Source organism: Kogia breviceps, chromosome 3 (genome assembly GCF_026419965.1).
Source record: "Kogia breviceps isolate mKogBre1 chromosome 3, mKogBre1 haplotype 1, whole genome shotgun sequence".
In the NCBI taxonomy this organism is placed as follows: Eukaryota; Metazoa; Chordata; class Mammalia; order Artiodactyla; family Physeteridae; genus Kogia; species Kogia breviceps.
In genome coordinates this window covers 167,578,082-167,597,725 of record NC_081312.1, presented here as the reverse complement: position 1 = coordinate 167,597,725, position 19,644 = coordinate 167,578,082, and the positions used below count along the sequence as shown (strand labels likewise).

At 42.3% G+C, this 19,644-nt stretch overlaps 1 protein-coding gene across 27 annotated transcripts in view; it reads right to left on the bottom strand.

Moving 5' to 3' along the window:
- Window positions 1-19,644, bottom strand: part of CELF2 (CUGBP Elav-like family member 2) — an 838,781-nt gene that overhangs the window by 294,559 nt on the left and 524,578 nt on the right. For 4 of the 27 annotated variants that reach the window (XM_067030238.1, XM_059058982.2, XM_067030240.1 and 1 more), the window contains exon 1: window positions 17,091-17,694. The exons of 18 other annotated variants lie outside the window; for them this stretch is intronic. In XM_067030238.1, coding sequence (XP_066886339.1) covers window positions 17,091-17,164 — 74 coding nt within the window. In that variant the 5' untranslated portion in view covers window positions 17,165-17,694. Of the gene's footprint in view, window positions 1-12,742; window positions 12,777-17,090; window positions 17,696-19,644 lie in introns of those variants that run through there. 5 more of the 27 variants (XM_067030258.1, XM_067030259.1, XM_067030262.1 and 2 more) reach the window with 3 other exon arrangements.

Below are 19,644 nucleotides of genomic sequence, written 5' to 3'. Positions count from 1 at the left end.
GCCTGAATTAGCGGTACAAGTACCTTTCATATCTGTGTGGATGTACTTGATATATACAGTGTCAACATTACTACCAGGGATGCTGCTCTGCTTGTTGGTCGTGAAATACAATTGCCAGGCAGAATGTGTGTAGCTCCAGAGGGTAAATTAATGCCGGCAACCTGGTTATCAGCCGTCTTTAGCCTGCCTCTCTAAGCTTCTAATGGAAACATTTAGGGAGCAAAAGCGTTACATCTGGCTACAGCTGCACATTACATGGTCCACTGAGACCTGGATGCTGATGGCTGCACTGAATAACAAACAGCTGGGTATAAATGTTAAAAATCAGGAAATCGATTTTAAACACAGATTGCACAAATCCTCTGACGTTCCAGCACCAAAAGAGAAAGACCAATTAGTGTGGAAGAGGACAAAAAAGCATACCAGAGATTAAAATTCAAAAATATAGGTGGGCACCCTGGGGTCATCATTAATACCTTGGCTGGACTCTGGCTGTTACTGTCTCACCGCGGGCCGTGTGAGGACGAACAAAGTCCGCGCCATCAGATCATTTTTTTGGCCCTCGACACGCGCTAGCTGAATCTTAACAGAACTGAGCCACCTAGTTGAGCTTTCCAGAATGGGGCAACGTTATTTCATGAATTTAACGGAACTGAAGGGAAAGGCAGCTGTGTAAATCTGGTCTCAGGGTCCTCAAACACTGAACCCACGTGCTGGAGGAAGGGTGATCAGACAAAGCCGTCCACGGGAATTTCCCAGGACAAGAGATTCTGCTTAGAAAGACACGTAAAAAGAAACGTAAGTTAATGAGCTAGCCTGTCGCAAGGTGCCCAGCAGGGTACTAACACACTAAAAACAGCGAGGAAACTTCTGTTCCATTTTGAATAACTTTAGGTAAGGGAATGGGTCAGAGAAAGAGAGGCTAGAAATTGCTTTTGCTGAATGTTTCGAAGCATGGATAATCCTTTTTGTGCAAAGGTTTGGGTTAGTCCTTTGTATAGACTTTTTAAAGCTGGCAAACATGTTTATAGTTAAGAAAGCTAGTGATACAGGATCAGACATGAGAAGGGGGGCCACGTAACTTACCGTCCTAACTGGGACACTTTTTAGAGTGAAAGGCGGATGCTATTAGTGATGATGCCAGGATGACAGGTACAAACTGGGAGTATCCCAGCAAACCAGGACACGTACGCACTGTGTTTTGAGTTCCAACCTGGGGGTCATATCTGGAGCACCAGTTAAGTGGCCGCTATGACATCAGCTTATTTTCACTCTCCATGCCTACTTGTTCTCGAGATTCCAGATCTAGAGTAAAATCAAGAGTTTGTCTAAAGGAAGCTGAGCGAGCAAAAGGTTCGACAGGATAAAAATCCAGATTTCTTTGCTTGCACAATTATTTCTGTGGATCATACCTGATCCAGTCAGACCTAATGGAGTAGGGAAGGCACTATTACTCTTGCAGCTTTTTTAGATGGGAAAGAAATGCAATATTACAGATTTTGGTTAATGTTGTTTTCCCCCGTCTCTCAGGCTGCTTGGATTCTACAATCCAAACGGCCGAGATCATAAATGTACATGCACATCACCCCCAAGAGACCATGTTTCTTCCACTTGGTGTTCTTAGTAATAATATTTGTAAGGTTTCTAGGAAGGATTTAGGTATAGCAAAAAAAAAAAAAAAAAAAATTGATGAGGCAATATAATATTTCCCTCATCTGATCTACAGGATGCCGAACGAAGGTCTTTTTTTTTTCCCACATCTTTATTGGAGTATAAATGCTTCACAGTGTTGTGTGAGTTTCTGCTGTACAATAAAGTGAATCAGCTAGACGTATACATATATCCCCATATCCCTTCCCTCTTGAGCCTCTCTCCCTCTCTCCCTATCCCATCCCTCTAGGTCATCAAAAAGCATCTTGATCTTGTGCTAGGCAGCAGCTTCCCACTCACCATGAAACTTCAAAGCTTTTGCACAGCAAAGGAAACCATAAGCAAGATGAAAAGACAACCCTCAGAATGGGAGAAAATATTTGCAAATGAAACAATGGACAAAGGATTAATCTCCAAAATATACGAAGGTCTTCAGAAAGATGTAACAGTTAAAATTTTTTTTTTCTAACAAGAAAATCCTTTACTAATCTAACAGAACCCGAAGCAAATAGTGCAAAGCCTTCTTCATCTTAAACCAGTATATCCCAGAAAAAGAAACAGTGATAGACAAAAGCTCAGAGTAACCAAATGTTTAACTTAAAATATGAACCACTGTTAACACTCTAGAAGATTCTGTAACACCAAGAACAGGTGGTAACCATTCAGTACATTATGAGACTTCAAATGTTTGTGTTGAGGTTGACAATACACGCTGCAACTCTTGTTCACTAGCAGGAATTTCAGAGTTATAAAAAGAAAAAAAAAAAAAAGAAACAGATTTCAGTACAGAAAACATTTAGGTAGCTTCCACAGAACAATTGATCAATTCAGCCAAATAACAGGTCAGCTGTGACTCATAAATCCTCAACTCCTCAGCTGTCCAACTTAATTTTAACTATTCAATCTGCAGGACAAACTGTAAAACAACTACACACTTCCTGGCTCCCCCGTTCTATCTACTACACCACAGTGAAATCAATTTGCTATTGTAGCAGCAAACAAGAAACCCCGAGAATCAGACAACTTTAAAAGCTAATTAACTTTGGTTCTAGGCTAATTACATTTCTTAAAGTAAGTTGTGCTGATTGGTTAAGAACCCAAGCTATTGGAAGCCCAGGCACTTACAGACATCAACACATAACCTGTCAAAAAAAAAAGTGTGCTGCTGAACATGAAGGAGTGTTTGTAATCTACAGAGAGAGTTGGTGAAACACAAATTAAGCTGCCCTCATTTATACCTCACAATCGGGCAATTATATTATGGAGACTGGCTAGGTCTCCCAGTTTCCGCTGCAAAAGAAGCGTCAACAGCTAAAACAATCCCTTTACATTTTAAAAAATGAAACACACATACACAACCCTTGTTGATGCATTGTATTACACAGAAAGCCCTTTACTTGGACCTCCAAATTATCTCATTTCAGCTCCATAAATGTTAAAAATACTGAAAGTAATTTTATTATTACAGTATAAAGTGGTCTGTCCAAAATCCAACTGTATACATGTTTGAGTGTATAATTTGTTAGAAAAGGTAACATACATATGTGTGTATATGTACACACACACACACACACACACACACGGGAGCATCCAATTTACCAGGTATATAACAGGACTAAATGGATTTCAACTGTCCACACTTCAATTATGACCTGTTAAACACTTCTTTGATGACATGGGGGTCCTACCTGAAAGAGCAGAACTCGACAGAATCAGGAAAGATTGGTGGGTTTTCTGAGCAGCCTGACCCAAGTGCTCTGCTCCTTTTTTGGATTAAAGCATCACAATGATTTTTTTCTTTAGTTTTGCTAAGAGTTTGAACTCTACTAGGGCCTAGAGAGTGAGCTGTGATTTTGTGAACCATCATGAAAATGACAAGTTTAATACCTCATAAACAAATTAACAGTAACAATGTCACCATAACTTCTTCCTCCCGTTTGCTTTCCACCCAAAAACCAGGGAACATTTTCTATTTCATAGGTTCCCTGGATTTTCAGATGCTAATCAACGATAGGCAAAATACTAAGGTCAGACATGTCAGATTCTCTTTTTTTAAAATTCCACATGGTTTAAGCTCTCTCTGAAATTAGACATGGGGTCTTCTCCTGTGTCTAGAAGAGCAAGGTTGGCCAGAATGTTTTCCTCGTCCCATGGCCAGGCTCTAAGTCCAAGGTAAGAGTTTACCTTGCAGTAGGTCTCCATGGAGACAATCTTTTTTTTCCTTTTTTTAATTGCACCCTAGGTGGGAGGTGAGGCTGCCTGAAGACAATATAATGTTGTATAGATATAACAGTGTCTGTCCCAAGAAGGCAACAATGTCTTCACCTCAACCAACTCCCTCAACTTGGCCCACCATGCCTGGATATAAATCAAATCGTGGTTTCTGGTTTTACATCCCGGAAAGAGGATTTGGGAGAGGTGCCGTCACTGTGACAGCATTGACAATGGAGCCGGCAAAGTGCTAAAAGAGTAACAACATTTTGCTCCAATTTTATGATTATCATCGGGAAGCCAGCATTTTGACGAAGTGTTCAAACATCAGAGAATGGAGTTGGTATCATATTGCTGAGAGCCACGGCATTGGGCCTTATAGTTTGATTTCTGAAAGCCTTATAATGAGGGTGGAGTGGATATACATTCCGTTCTTTGGCTGTATTTTTGTTCAACAAAGCCTGCAATTTCCAGTCACTTGAAAATGTAATTACAGATAATGTTTGCATCAGTAGCAAGAATACAATAAGCACATGGAGCCCGAAAACTCCACTCCAATCACATCCTCTTAGGTTACAACGCGCGTCTCCTGCTAAGAGTGAAGGCATTTCTACAAGCTAATATCTGGTATGAAATGGTGGTGTGGGTTAGACCAACCCAGGCATGAATTCTACGCTAACTTTTCTATTACCCATTCCCCTTACCCTGGATAGCTACGCAGGAAACACACATCTCTGATTCGCTGAAAACCCAGTCCCATCAAATGTTTATGCACTTGAGCAAAATGCTATGGAAAGGTCAAAGGGGTACTGACACTTGAAAGGGACCAGGGGCCACGGCTGAGTTGGTCACCACTGTCAATCATCTAAAATCTATGTGTTATCACGTTCAGAGACACTTATTCGACTGCCAACACCTCTGGCTCATTTATGAAAGAGGAGGTGAAACTGCAAGTAACTATAGAAAGGACACAGCATCAAGTCACCACAGGAGGGGGACAACGGGGACCGAATGCCACCCAAGAGCTTTATTCTAATTCACAAGAAGGCACACTCTGGGCTGGAGGCACCCTGAGAAAGGTGTTCCTCTAAATCAATGCAAAAATCAGGAAGTTGGAAGTAAATGCAGGGTCGGATGCCAGGTGTCTAATGAAATCCCCCAAAGAAACGTCTTCCTGGAAGAGGCAGTTCTTTTTTAAGTTTATTTATTTTTAACATCTTTATTGGAGTATAATTGCTCTACACTGGTGTGTTAGTTGCTGCTGTATAACAAAGTGAATCAGCTATACGTATACATATATCCCTACATCTCCTCCCTCTTGCATCTCCCTCCCACCCTCCCTATCCCACCCCTCTAGGTGGTCACAAAACACCTAGCCGATCTCCCTGTGCTAGGCGGCTGCTTCCCACTAGCTATCTGTGTTACACTGGATAGTGTATATATGTCCATGCCACTCTCTCACTTCGTCCCAGCTTACCCTTCTCCCTCCCGTGTCCTCAAGTCCATTCTCTACATCTGTCTCTTTATTCCTGTCCTGCCCCTAGGTTCTTCAGAACTTTTTTGTTTTTGTTTTTTAGATTCCATATATATGTATTAGCATACGGTATTTGTTTTTCTCTTTCAGGCAGTGATCTTTTTAAATGAAGAATAAGGAGCCGCCTTAACATTCAATGTTAATTGCTTCTTTTTTTTTTTTTTTTGCGGTATGCGGGCCTCTCACTGTTGTGGCCTCTCCCGTTGCGGAGCACAGGCTCCGGACGCACAGGCTCAGGGGCCATGGCTCACGGGCTTAGTTGCTCCGCGGCATGTGGGATCTTCCCGGACCGGGGCACGAACCCGTGTCTCCTGCATCGGCAGGCGGATTCTCAACCACTGCGCCACCAGGGAAGCCCAAATTGCTTCTTTATCTCAGCTGTAAGTAAGACCCTGCCTCTGGCATTAAGATATCTTGACTTTGCTAGGGTGCCCCTTTCTTCTAACAACTTTTACAACACTCCTGCCTTCTAAACTCAGAAATTGGTCTGGCTATGAAACAAAATCAAATTTATGTGAAAGAGCACATAAAAAGCAGGTTATTATTATTAGGTCATAGCTAAGAAACTATTTCATACTCAGGAGCCACAAACTCAGCTGCCAATTCGCCAACACATCTACAAGTTCAACCTATATATGGTCATACAAGGTTCTAGGGATCCCTCAAAAGACAAAGCAACCTTCTGGGCCAGAATGGAAGGTGGCACAGTTCAAAGAGCTCAGGCTTTGGAAATGGATACAGATACGTGCCTTTACCTTCTAGAACCTCCCTTTTCTCATTTGCAAAACTGGAACAATACAACTTACCTTGCAAAAGTTTTCTGAAGATTACTGATAATTTATACAAATCCCTTAGCTTAATGGCTGACCCACAGTATATCCTACATCAAGGACAGCAAATGTCATAAAACATTTCAAAAAGCGTACCCACAGGAAGGCAACATCCTTTAAAGCGTTAGGAATCAGAATTAGGAGAAACATACTAAAAAAGAAGTATTTCACTGTCAAAGAATTACAGTTTTGTTGACACCAGAAAACATGTTTTGGCTTCTAGGTAGACATCATTATTTTACTGAACAGACAACTCAAAATCAATTTGGATCAGAAGTATCACATTCTGAGTAGACCTGAAAAAAACAAGACACAGTCAGAGGCGAGATCAAGGCCGTCCTGTGGCTTCTGAGGCTGACAAGAGTCTAATTTTGGTCACTTTTTATGATAGCTGGACACAAAATCTTGGCCCAATTGAAGGGCTGCCTATAAAGTCAATTAGACGTCCCTGACGCTAAGATAAAATGTGCCAACTACAAAGAACTCATCAATCTGTAGAGAAACATTTGTGGTATCTGCGAGGCAGACTCTTCTCGAAAGATTCTGCCAGATTTCATCCACAGACCTCATTGCTCTCCCAACAATGTCAGAAACAGCCGTCATCTCGGACAGTGCCCGAGTTCAGCCTAGCAAAAAGTGGTTTGCTGTGTGGGTGAGGGATTCTTGGTTTGGGAGGTCACGTTCATGGCCTGGGGGAGGGGGGGCAGGGGCGGGGTCTCACAGGCAACATCGCTCTCTTGGCCAGAGTGGGTGCTGCGGGTGGAGGACACTCCTCAGCTAATGGACTCAGAGGACGCTCTGAGCTTCCCAACTGAATCTGAGCATGTCTGATCCTCATCAATGAAGTGACTTAAAACGTTAGGAGCAAACCTTCACACTGGCTGTAGCAGCTCTGGCTTCTCAGGACTTCGAGGACCTTACCGGCTATGTCAGGAGAAGAAGGGCCTGTATATAGTACAGCAGAAAAACAATAACTATGATGAACCCTGTGGCGTGATGCAAACCTCCACCCAGTGCACCGACTCCTAAAGTCACTGATTCCTTTTCCAAGCCCCTTCCTCCTTCAGAGACTCTCCTGGCATGTTGTGGCGGGAGCACCTAATGAGGCCAGCAGGTGGCAGGGTCTACAATACTCTCCTCCGAGTTCACTGAAATTGTTTTCTTAGGGGTTGGGTTTCTGCGGGGGTTAGGAGTCCCATCCCGTGAGAAGCGGCCTTCCTATGGTGCAGCTGAGTCTCCTCCCGTAAGAAAATCAAGATCTATTTCAGCTGATGTAGAGATGGGCTTTTCCAAATGCACTTATGGAGATACCGGGATGGAGATATTGCTTTTTGCTTCACCCCATCCCAGAATGCAAGGTCTGACCACCAGTTCACAGTTGGAACACAAACTGTATTTTATTTCTCGATCATCAAGCAGAAAGAGGAGAAAGAGAGAGAGAGAAAAAAAAAAATCAGTCTTATTAATGTGGTCCCGGGGACAGAGCATTTTCTGCACGTCTATACGGAAGCCATACTGCTTTATGGGTCTTTGGCTGAGACTTTAAAGTATGAATGTTCTGAGGGAGAAAACATTAACTGGTCAGCTGTAATGAAGTTTCCCTGAGTTTCATTCTCCCAGGAAAGGCAGGTGAACTTGCAGTCGATCTTAAGTACCACAAAGCTGTAAAATATTTAGGTTATAACTCCTCTCCCGACATTGGCTTCACGATAATTCTGGGGCGCAGGTAAGAAGCGTATCTTATTATCCTTATTTTCTAGATGAGGAATCTTGACAAGTCACCTGAGACTTGAAGGGGGCATGGAACAAGTCAGAAGACAAGTCAGGGGAAGGCAGGAGACTCTTGCTTAGTAAAGGACCCTTAGCCTCCAAGGATGACCTTCTAACGCATTGCTGGAGAGACCATAAAGCCATGTCACTGGTGAGGCCATTCTGCTACACACAGCAGATCTCGACGCAGGGCAAGCGTCCCCGACAGGCAGGAACGACCCATGAGGAAGTTCTAACTCAAGGTTAAAACTCACACATAGCCAACAGAATTAAAATGGTTTCTACACGAAGAACAATCTTTCCCAAAATCTTCCTGAGAGAAAAGAAGATTCTGTGGCAGGGGCTCAACTAACAGGGAAAAAAAAAAAAAAAATGCTCTGCCTTTAAGCCTCCTCTTCAACACGGTGCTCTGTGAGGGACCTGGAAACACCAGAAGTAAAAACCTGCTCGTTAGTGCTCCAGTAATACAGAAACGGAAGAAATATTTCCTGTCAGGAGATGCTGAAAGCAACTTTTTGCCGTCGAAGAGGAAGAGAGAAGTAGGAAAAAAGAGGAAAATATGGGCTTTTTGTGAAAAGAAAGAAGTACCCTGACAGGTCGCATTACAATGTAAAATGTAGATGACTTAATGCTATTGTCTCGAGATGGAGCTGCCAGCCGTGTTAAGGAGCCATCGGGGCTAGCGTGTTGCCTTTGAATCCTGATGCCCAGGCAAGACGGAGGGCTGGACCACGGGAGTCACAAGGAAGGATGCTACAAGCACGAACTGAAGGGAATAATTACAGTTGGAGGCCTCCTGGTGACAATTTTGAGAAGGCAAACACAGCTGCAGCAGAGCCAAATATAGCAGGCCAAGACAATGACATCCATAAAGTTAATCATTCGAAATATGCTGCCCTTCTGCCCAACCAGAAAACTCAACACCCCTTCTATAGCCTAGGAAGTCAAAATATAGTTTTATGCACAGAAACACACAGCTGTGCCAGTGGAATTTACTGCAAGTGATGACCAAGGTGTTTGGACACTGTCCTCCCTCTCAAGGCTGTGGTTTCTGAGAACTGTGGTTCTGAGAACTGTGTTCTGGACGGATGTGGCCCCTTCTCTTGACATTTAGCAAACTGTTCAGAAGAAGGGATAATTAATGGGGCTTAGAGAAGCCCACTGAATCTTAGAGAAGATTCAAAAAGAAGAACAGAAAAGATATACATCAGGAAAACCTAGGAAAGGCAGAAAGAAAACTTCAGGAAGAGCTGTTCTGTTGAGGACCTAAAGAAGTCTGGGTTAGGGTACAAAGAATCAGGAGCACTGAGCCAAAGCATAACAAAATGAATATCCATTAGTCCGCTACCAAAAGCTTTCCTTCCTTACGCTTTTTCCTATTATCTTTCACTTTTGTTATTCCCCAAAGATTTTTTTTTTTTTTCCAAGGAGAAAATGAAATGTCAGATTCCAGCCTGCATTTGCTTCACCTGTGTGACACCCAAGGTCTACTCTGGAGACGCACAGAGAAAACTGGGTGAGAGGTGTGCGTGCATGTTGAAGGAGGTTTACACCAATTTACCGCCTTACAGCTGCACAGATCTCTCGTAACTTTAGCCTTTTTAAGATGTTCAGCTGATGTGTTGGAGTCCCACTAGACACAATCAAAAATTTGAGCTCTCCTTTCAACAGCGATAGGAAGCTATGGGATAACAGTATGGACCATACAAGATGGCGGCAGCAGGCAAGAAGCAAAAGGTGAGGAAGTTGGTCTGGTGGGCACCAGCGTGTCTACACGAAAAAATATCAGTGGAGGGTCTACTGTCAGGCTTCTGTGAAGAGTTTTTCTTTCTTCCTACTTGAAACCTATAAGGTCTTGACAATAGCAACAACTCAACTGCAACTGAGAAACGTCCCCAAGTCTGGGGACTTTTTGGCAAGGAGAGAAAAGCCACTCAGCTCGGTGGGAAGAGTCTTAGCTTTTCACCCAGAAGGTATGACAGTACCATCACAGTGAACCTCTTTTCTGTCCTTTAACAAAAGCTACTCTGAGGTTCTGGGCCAAAGAGTCAAAACAAAGTCCTAAGAACTACTTCTAGCAGTGTCACTAATATAAAGTACAGCTTTGGTCAAGATGTTAAACCTTCTTGAATCTTAAACGTTTCAGTTATGAAGGTAAGAATCCATTAAACACATGTTACATTGTACACATATTTCCTAACTTTTAGAGCCAAAGGCCATTAAATGGAAGATATTTTAAGAAAGTAAGGAATTATGGCCAAGCTAGTTTTCCATATATATATTACACCTATATTTACATACATATATATATATACCTGTGTGTGCACATTTTATATACACATTTACAGCCAGGTGAATAACAAATTATTTTCCTCTTTTAGCCAAAAGGACCAACTGATTTTGTGTCACATAAATGTGGTACAACTTTCCTGTTATTGTGGGAGACCAGGAGATAGGAAGACATCATTCAAGGAAAAGGATCTAAAATACCACCTTAAAATTTAATGAGCCCGGGACTTTGCTGGTGGCGCAGTGGTAAAGAATCCGTCTGCCAATGCAGGGGTCACAGGTTTGAGTCCTGGTCCAGGAAGATCCCACATGCCACGGAGCAACTAAGCCTGTATGCCACAACTACTGAGCCCATATGCCATAACTACTGAAGCCTGTGCGCCTAGAGCCCATGCTCCGCAACAAGAGAAGCCACCACAATGAGAAGCCCGTGCACTGCAACGAAGAGTAGCCCCTGCTCGCGGCAACTAGAGAAAGACCGCATGCAGTGACGAAGACCCAATGCGGCCAAAAATAAACAAATTTAAATTGAAAAAAAAATTTAATGAGCCCAAGTCCAGCTATGAACTCCCTTCTGAAAAGACATGAAAATTAAGCCTTTCAGCATAAAAACATACAATTTTCGACCCCAGTATGGAAGCTGAAGAACTATTCACTCCCATGACACTCAAAAAAAAATTTTTTTTTTAAGCTGTGCAAAAATGATGTCAAATGTCAAAGAAATCAGCTGAAATTAATTGCCTTCTCTCTGAGGAGTGAGTCAGCACCATCATCTGTGAACCTCCGGAAATCTTCAGTCCTGTTTGAGCCTACAAATGTCAGACAAAGCAGCTGCTGGGTTGGGGGAACTTGATTTCCATGGTCATGACAGAGCCATAAACAATCTCCCTGAGAAAACAAACCTGACTTCTTTCATTATTAAGGCTTAAAATCCAAACACTTCACATACTCCATTTTTAAATCACTATCACTATTAAAGGAATTCTGTATCTATCTGTCTCTTACCTTTCTGCTGATGGAAAGGGAGAACAGATCATTTAAACTGAGGTCTCTTTCAAATAGGTTTCTTTATTTAAAATCTGACCTTAAGTAAAAGGCCATACAAGTCTGGCAGAAAAGTTGAGAATAATAAACCAAAATGGTATTTTCGTCTAAATGCAGCCTAAACTTAATTTACATACATATTTAGGAGGGAAAACTGAAAAAAAAAAAAAAAAAAAAAAAAAAAGGTCTAGTAATTTGCCAGCAAGTTGGCTCTGAGGCATTCATTCAAATGGAGTAATTAAAATTTAACCAAAAACCGAATTTGTACTCATCTGTCATTTTGAGAGCCATATGATTACATATTTATTAGCATTCCATTTTAAACCATCAGCTGATTTTAAAGCATCACTCTCAGTATCTGAACATAATATACAATCTGCAGTTCATAAAACCGACTGTTCATAAAACTCTGGGGGTAGCGCTGTGAAAGCGTAAATCTCAAATATGCTCACAAGGCATTTCAACCACATAAGTGGAATTGTATTTCTATAAAACTAGTTGGAGTAATCACTTTCCGTCGTGATTCAGAACAAATGGGCAGAGTGAAGCTGCTGAAAATCCCCTGTATGTTTCCCCCTTTCTTTTTAAAGTCCTTTCCAAAGAGTCTAAAGCTCACAGTAAATGAAAAAGACAGTCCCAGGAGGGGATGGGGGGGTTCCACCCCTTCACATCTAGATTCAGAGCATGAGAATATTGGATGGCACAATTAAACAGTGATGATGCTAAAGGGGGATAATTATTTTACAATTACCTGCGAGCATCACATTTACCGTGCTAATTAGTTTTTGTTTCCCACCAAGGTTTTTCCAGGAATGTGCAGCTCCGTTTCCCTTGAAGTTCAGCAAGAGCTTTTTCTTAAGGAAAAATAAAAATGCATTTTCTGCACTGCTACACAAGTAGCACAGCACCGTAGCTGGCTTCCTTATATTCCCCACCAGCTCCCTGATAGTGGAAACACACACAAGGGCACGAGGAACGGGGAGGTGCTAAAGAACTGGAAATCATTCGTACTTTCCAAAGCCTCCCCCTTCCGCAGTTCTGTAGAACAAATATGACACTGAGAAATTGCTAACTCTTCGTGATGGCCTAATCCACCACACAAAGCAAAAATCCAAGCTTCCCCTGAAAAAAACAAAACCCTCCAGTACTAACACTCTAAATTGGAAATAAAGACTTTTAAAATTTGGGTGAGGTTCAGCATAGGAAGTGAAAAACATCAATGACTTACTGATTTATCTATCATTGGGCTCCTTGTAATGTGTTGAAAATACCCAGGTTTTCCAATGAAATGCAAATAAGAGATACTGGTAGTATAAACAGCTGTGGGGTTGGTTGCTACAGTGACAGCAGACCCCCCCCATCATCCATGTCTACATATAAGCCTCAACCATGATCATGTTTATCAGATTATTACCTGTCTTTTCATGAGAAGGGAATGAATGTTGAACCTGTAAGAAAACCACAAGGTAAGAGTAAGGAGAAATGAAAAGTCTGGGGATTTATGTAAAAAAAAGGAAGGAAACTGCAGTCTTTTATCAGAGATCAAATGTACTATTATTATAGTGGTGAGAGCAGGGGTGGGGGGAGTAGGTAACCACTTGGAGATGGAAAACATTCTTAATGATCCCATGAACCACTAGGTTCATACCTGAAAATCTTATCTTCTTTTCATCTTGTCTTGCAAGGTTCTTATTCCTCCCAGCTCAAAGCATCTCATCAAGAGATGCCAGAGTAATCTCAATCCAGCAAATTACAATTAAATAGCAATACTCAACAATTAAAATAATACTTCTAACCCAGATCAAAGATAACATTAGTGTTCTAAAATGCCAATGTGGGAGGAGTTTTCTGTTTCAGGAAGCAGATGATACTGAAATAGGCACTGAGAAATCCCACCTGAAAATGCTTCTTTAAAAATTTCCATAAAGAACCATATACACAGCTCTTCTTTTAGAGTCTTTGCATTTTAATTTCCTCTCATGTCTATCAAGGAATCGGGTGACGAATCTCAGTGCTGTATTTTATTATTGGTAATGGTATTCCCTAAATATACTTTAAATGCCATATGGAAAAAAAAAGGAACTCAAGGTCTTTGACCTTCATCTCGCTGGTACTCAGTAAACAAAAAAAAGTTTTTAATTAAAGTATATTCTCTTTAGTTCATTAGCATATGGAATAACAGTGTGAATTTGAATCAAACAAGAGAGTGATGAATTCACTAATTTGAATCAAATTATAGAGTCAATCCTGAATCGGTGATATGTATTTCCTATAATGCTCCATCATTCTCAAGTGACAATTATGGTTTCCCAACAAAAACTCACAGTCCTCTCTTCTCTCCTCATCAACACATAAACATGCATTTATATAACACGCACACGCACACACACACAAGCAAACCACAACTTTGCCGTTTACTGCCTACACGGCATGTGCAAGAATGTAATCTCTTTAAGTATCACCTGTAAAATGGGTGCAATACCCACCCTGCATATCTACTGTGACAGCGTACGTAAGTGTCCTGGTACATAGAAGGCATTCAATGAACGACTCATGTTCCTCTCATTTCAGCGGGGAGAGGGAAACAGCAATTACACTGCCTTCTTGGACTGGCCCCATTGCCCCTCTACTAGCCTCTTCATCTATAAAACAAGGAGGTCTGGTGAGATGGTCTCCAAAGACTCTTTCAACTTTATGTCCCTAGAACTGCTGTCCAGTTTAATTAGACCCTGACAGACATCTTTCCGGTTATCCCAACATGGGAGGACTCAACAAAAAGGTTAATGCACCAAGTTGACTCAGGATAACTTTCTCTCCTTGTCAGTAAGGCTACTCACCGAACGTGAAAAAAATAAGATTTCGTATTAATTTACTGGTAGCTTCTCCTCAGCATCTTATTCTAACACTGCAAATCTGAACTAACGTGTTCAAAGGTGCATTCATAGATTTTTCCACCTGTAATTTCTCAATTCCAAGATAGCATGTCTTAGATTTTCTGTTTAAAATTTGTGTAAAAATTCAAAAACATTAAAAAAGAAGCCCAATGCACACATATGATCATTCAAAAGGTGAAACAAAGAAAGACACTCATCCCCGACTCCAATCCAAAACCAAGTGCTCCAGTTTAAAACAGAATTTTTAAAATATCAGTTGTTTTTATTTTCATTACGTTTTGCAAATGACATTCTATTTCATTACGCTTTTTTGCAAATAACATTGCAAACACAAAGACAAAAAAACTTCGATAGTTAAGATTATTTAAAAGGTCCATTTCCATGTACAGTTTTGATGTTGAACATTTAAAACCCCAAGACTTTGAAGCCTATGTTATAACAATTCTATACCCACTACAGAGCCTTAAACGATCTGGGCTCTTTAAACACTTGATGGCTCATGGGGGCCATGAAGCGTAATCATTTACCTCAAAAGCTATTTGTTCATCTGCCTTGAGGACTCAAACATATTACATCTTGCAAACTTATCTAATATATTCTTGTGGGAAAACGTCATTGGAAATATGTTCTACTGCTTTAGAAAATCAACACCAGAAAAGCCCTCTGCTTTATATAAGTTCCTTTTAGGAACAGGCCAATATAATCCAGCTGACGGCAATTTAGTCCGAATGGCAATATACCATAAACAACCACCGGTGCAGAGAACAATAAACCCGCAAAGCTATCTTGGTGATGATATACTACGAGTGGGTTTCAAGCATTTTCAACTTATCACATTTCTTCCCACTCACCCCTATTCCCCAAAGACAGTCTCTAACGTGAGTTAATTACAAACTCTTTCGGAAAACATGCTACATACAGTATTCTCAGGGCTAAGGAAACATAAAATCATCTTGGAAACAAATAATAAAGTTATCATTTACAAATCCTCTGTTTTTCTTTTTTTCTAGGTTCAATTAAGAGTTGACAAACACTGAAAACAATTTGAGTTTGATCCCAAAATAACACATGGAAGAGAAGTGGGTAGAAGTTACATTAGGATTTGTCTAGCAGACTCCAACACTAAGACAGAAAGGCTCTATTCAGAGCAAACAGTTTGAATGACCTACATTCATCCACCAAATGAAAAGGACAAATTAAACTTCCATAATTAATAATTTAACTGACAAGAGATAGCATCTTTCAGAGGCCATTAACACTTTACATTCAGAGAGTATTCTTAGCAGGTGACCATCGATTCAAAACCACAATCAAGCCAATTCTTTGGTTCGGCCCCAACTCTCTTACAGAGGAGAAAACACACAGAACTTTCAAATTAGCTAATGTGCAAACATGTGTTAAACGCCTATACAGATAGCCATTTTAGGAGGGGGGAGAGGACAGAGATCTCTCAAAACAAATATCATGGGAACAGTACTAATCAAGATTACTTTCGCAGAGAAAACTGCCAAAGGGAAATTCAATATTTTAATTTACACTATCTGATTATCTTAGTTGGGACAATGAACCTGATCATGTGTAAAAGCAAGGTAACATTCTTAATATCGACTAGAAAGACATTTCACATTTGAAAGACTTTCATCCCTCTCCCAAGCTTTTTTTTTTTTTTTCTCCCAAATCCTAGGGGCTCAAATAATTGGCCATTGCGGAGTTTCTCAAGAATATCTAAGTTCATAACATTTAACATCCTCGAAAAAGAATCTAGCACCGTAGGGGAAAGTTAGTTGCCAGGGAAATGGATCATAAAGCTCGGAATGGCCTGAAAATTGCACAGGATAGAGCAAAGTGCCAGAAAGAATATGAATGTTATCTCAGGGCGTGTACAATAGGAAACAGTTGATACGTACTCTTACCAAGGAGAGCAGTCCCTTTTTCACTCGATTAATTGTAGCCTAGATTCACTATCGCATTTCTTGCCTGACAAGAGACAACTGTATGAATTCCTCCTCTGAAATTGACACAGACCTTTCAGACCCACTCCTGACAACCTTCTAGGTCGTCTTTTCAAACACTCTCCTGAAATACCAGCAGATCCCATTGCCTTTAGAGTGAGTGACCCAGCTGATAAGAGAAACTTTCCCATCAAGACTAACGAGCCCAAGAAAAATTAGGCATACTTTCCTTTCCTCAGGAACCCCAGCTCCTGACTTCTCCCAATAAACTCTCTACTCTAGTTTGACGACGTATAAAACAACCAGAATCACATTAATTATTAAATTATAGACTGCATATCAGACAAACCACCGTGATTCCCTAAAAATTACCTCTAATTTCTGCAACAGAGTACACCTGGCTATTTCCATGCTTTATAATTATCTCCCCCCACCCTTTTTTCCCTTCTCCCCTCCTTCCACTCTCCCATCCTAGAAAAGCAATCTTTGAAAAGGGTAATAAGTCAGAGAAGCGAGCAATTTGGTAAGAAGGGATCTAAATGGGCCACGAGAGCTCCAGCAGCCCCGAATTTCAAATGATACGAGCGTGCACGCGCGCACCCCACCCTGGGACGCCGCGCCACGCTCGCCTGTCCCCGTGGGCCGGACCCGAAGCCCAGGCGCCGGGAACCCGCGTCCGGCTCGCCGGGCCACGCTCTCCGCCCCACCCCGGCCACCGTGCCCCGCTCGGTGGTCCCCGCCGCTCCTCCAGACACGCTCCCACCACCCCGCGTCCAGCGCCAGCTCCGAACCCCAGGGCGCGGCCGAACCGGAGCCACCCCCCGTGTCCCCAGGGCGCAGGAGCGCCGCCGCCCGCCCTCTCCCTCCGCGGGGCTCCGGGCCGGCGACCCGGAGGCGGCCGGGCGGTCAAACTCACATTCGGTCGGGAACTAGCAGGCGGCCCTCAAGCATCATGTCCGGGAGGAAATCCAGCTTGAAGGCAGAAGTCATGTTCGCGGCGCGCGCTCTGCACTCAGGCGCGGGGGGCGGCGGTGCGCGCGGCCGAGCGGCGGCGGGCGGCGCAGACTGGCAGGGACAGGTGCGCGCGGCCTCCCCGCGGCGGCCGCCCGAGCCGGCACTTGTCACATTCTCTCTCCGCGGCTCTCCGCCAATCCCCGCCGACAGCCAGCGCCGGGGCCGCAGGCTGCCCAGCGCCAGGTGCGGCGACCGGGGGCGGAGCTCCGTGCCCGCCGCGCCGCCGCTTAACCCCTGCGGGCCCGCACGTTCGGCCCCCGGAGGGAGGGGGAGGAGGCGGAGGGACCGCCCCCTGGACAATTCGCCCCCCGGCCTGGGGTCCCCGGCATCCAGACACGCACACTCGTCCCCGGCGCTGACTCCGTCCGGTCCCCTATTTCCAGGAGCCTGGCACGAGGCCCGACTCACCCACCGCGTGTCGTGGGTTTAGTACCACCGTATTGCCCAAGGCCGGTGCACTCCACGAGCGCACCCAAACTCCCCAACTGAAGCCACGAGAGACGAATCATCACGGGGGTTTGTTTAAATGCTCCTCGGTGGGCTGTGCTCGCCAGTGTATGAGCTCAACTGAAATAGCATTCGTGGTTGAGCCAAAGTAAATATCAGATAAACGGCCCAAGTGACATTTGCGGACTTTTCCGTGCTTTACAAGGAGAAAGAGTCATCAGTCTCTGCACGATTATATTTCCTTTTGTATCATCTTGAAAACATTAAGAAGTACACGGGACTAAAACAGTGATAAAGCACGTTTTCTTTTAAAACGATACATCACAAATTGGTCATTTCGAAGTATTTAATACAATGATTAAAAACCAACAGTGTGGCTTCATGAAAAGAGTGTTAGATCTGTAATGGCCATGAAGCTTAAATACTCATTTAAGATCTGTGACCGATTTACTAGTAGGAATTGAGAAATAGGGCAGAATTCTCACAAAGAAGGGAGTTTAATTTTTCCCAAGTGACTTGTGAAAATTCTTAAAAGCATTTTTATACGGTGATGCTCTAATTTGGCGCTCTCATCATTGTTTTGTTGCTCGGTTATTTAGATGAAGCTGAAATTTTCACAATGTCACCAGTCTGTAAAACTTCTCTGTGGCCCATTTCACGTTCTAAAGCAACCTCATAAATTGCAAACCAGAAGCCTTATCGTTTGCCTCTTTTATTAATCATCACTTTAAATTTTATTTTGAAATGACATATCACACTTGGTGCATTCACAGTAGTCAGAGGGTTAAACAACTAAGTCACGTGGAGTTAATCGTATCACGTGGTGTTAAACGTATTAACGACAACATGGGGAAAAAATTGTTTTCATCTTTTCTCACCAGTTTCTTGTGTTATAATGAGAACTGATCATCTTTAGAGATTATGAAGAAAAATGGATATTTATATACCAATCTTAAATCCACATATCAATTGTAAATCCAGGCTTGCTGCATTGAGCAATTTGGAGTAACAGGCCTGGTGTATTCAATTAAGTCCATACTTAATTGACTTGATTTCCTTCTTCAGCTGAACAACATATCTGGCTGGCATTTGGCCAAGATGGTTCTAATTCCAAGACAGATACAGGGCTAGGACTAACCTTCAGTTGAAAATGTTGCCTTTCTGAGGAATCAGGGCTAGGTTCATAAAGAACTGAAAAACAGATGCAGTCAAATCAATTCTTATACCCCAAACGCCCCAACTTTTCCTAATAATACTAAGCTACATGTTTTCCTGACCCTAGCTAGTGCAGGCTGCCTTTGAAATTATAAGAGTTTTGTTGGTCTTTCAATAACCTTAATAAATAAGCCAGATAAATGAGACAAATCTTGACAGTTCCTGATTTTCTAGACATTATTTACAGAACTCCCAAATGTATATAAGCAGGTGACTCTATAATAAAACTATTTGAGGAACGAACTAACAGAACCGGCCTCCAGAACAGAAGCAAAACACAACTGCATTAATCAAAAAGGAAAATATTTTCAAATCCGCTATGGAATGAAGCTCCATGTACATCTACATTCTATAAGGTAGAAAAAGCATCATTAACACATACACTTCTGAAATATTTATTCTCTCTTTAATTGCATGTGAATTACTTGGGAGACACTGTAGGGAAGGCCTCTTACTGACTTAAGCCTTCTCAGCAGTTTGTTAAATTCTAGGCTCAAATCCCTTGAGGCAATAGTGGATTCAAAGCAGCTTTTAATCATACTATAAGGAGGGTGAAGAAGTATGTAAGTAGGTCATAGAGAAAGAATGACTGGTGCATAGGTTACTGCCTTATTTAACAACTACAGTGTGTCCCAGAGTCTTCAAAGCACATTTGCTTTTGCCATTTAAAGTTAGAAGCAAAACCAGGGTCAGATATAAAAGAAAACTAACATGAAATGCAGTGACGACGGGAACCAAGGAAAGCTTCTGGATGTAGCTGAGCTGAAATAGTTTGGCTGCCAAATACATAAATA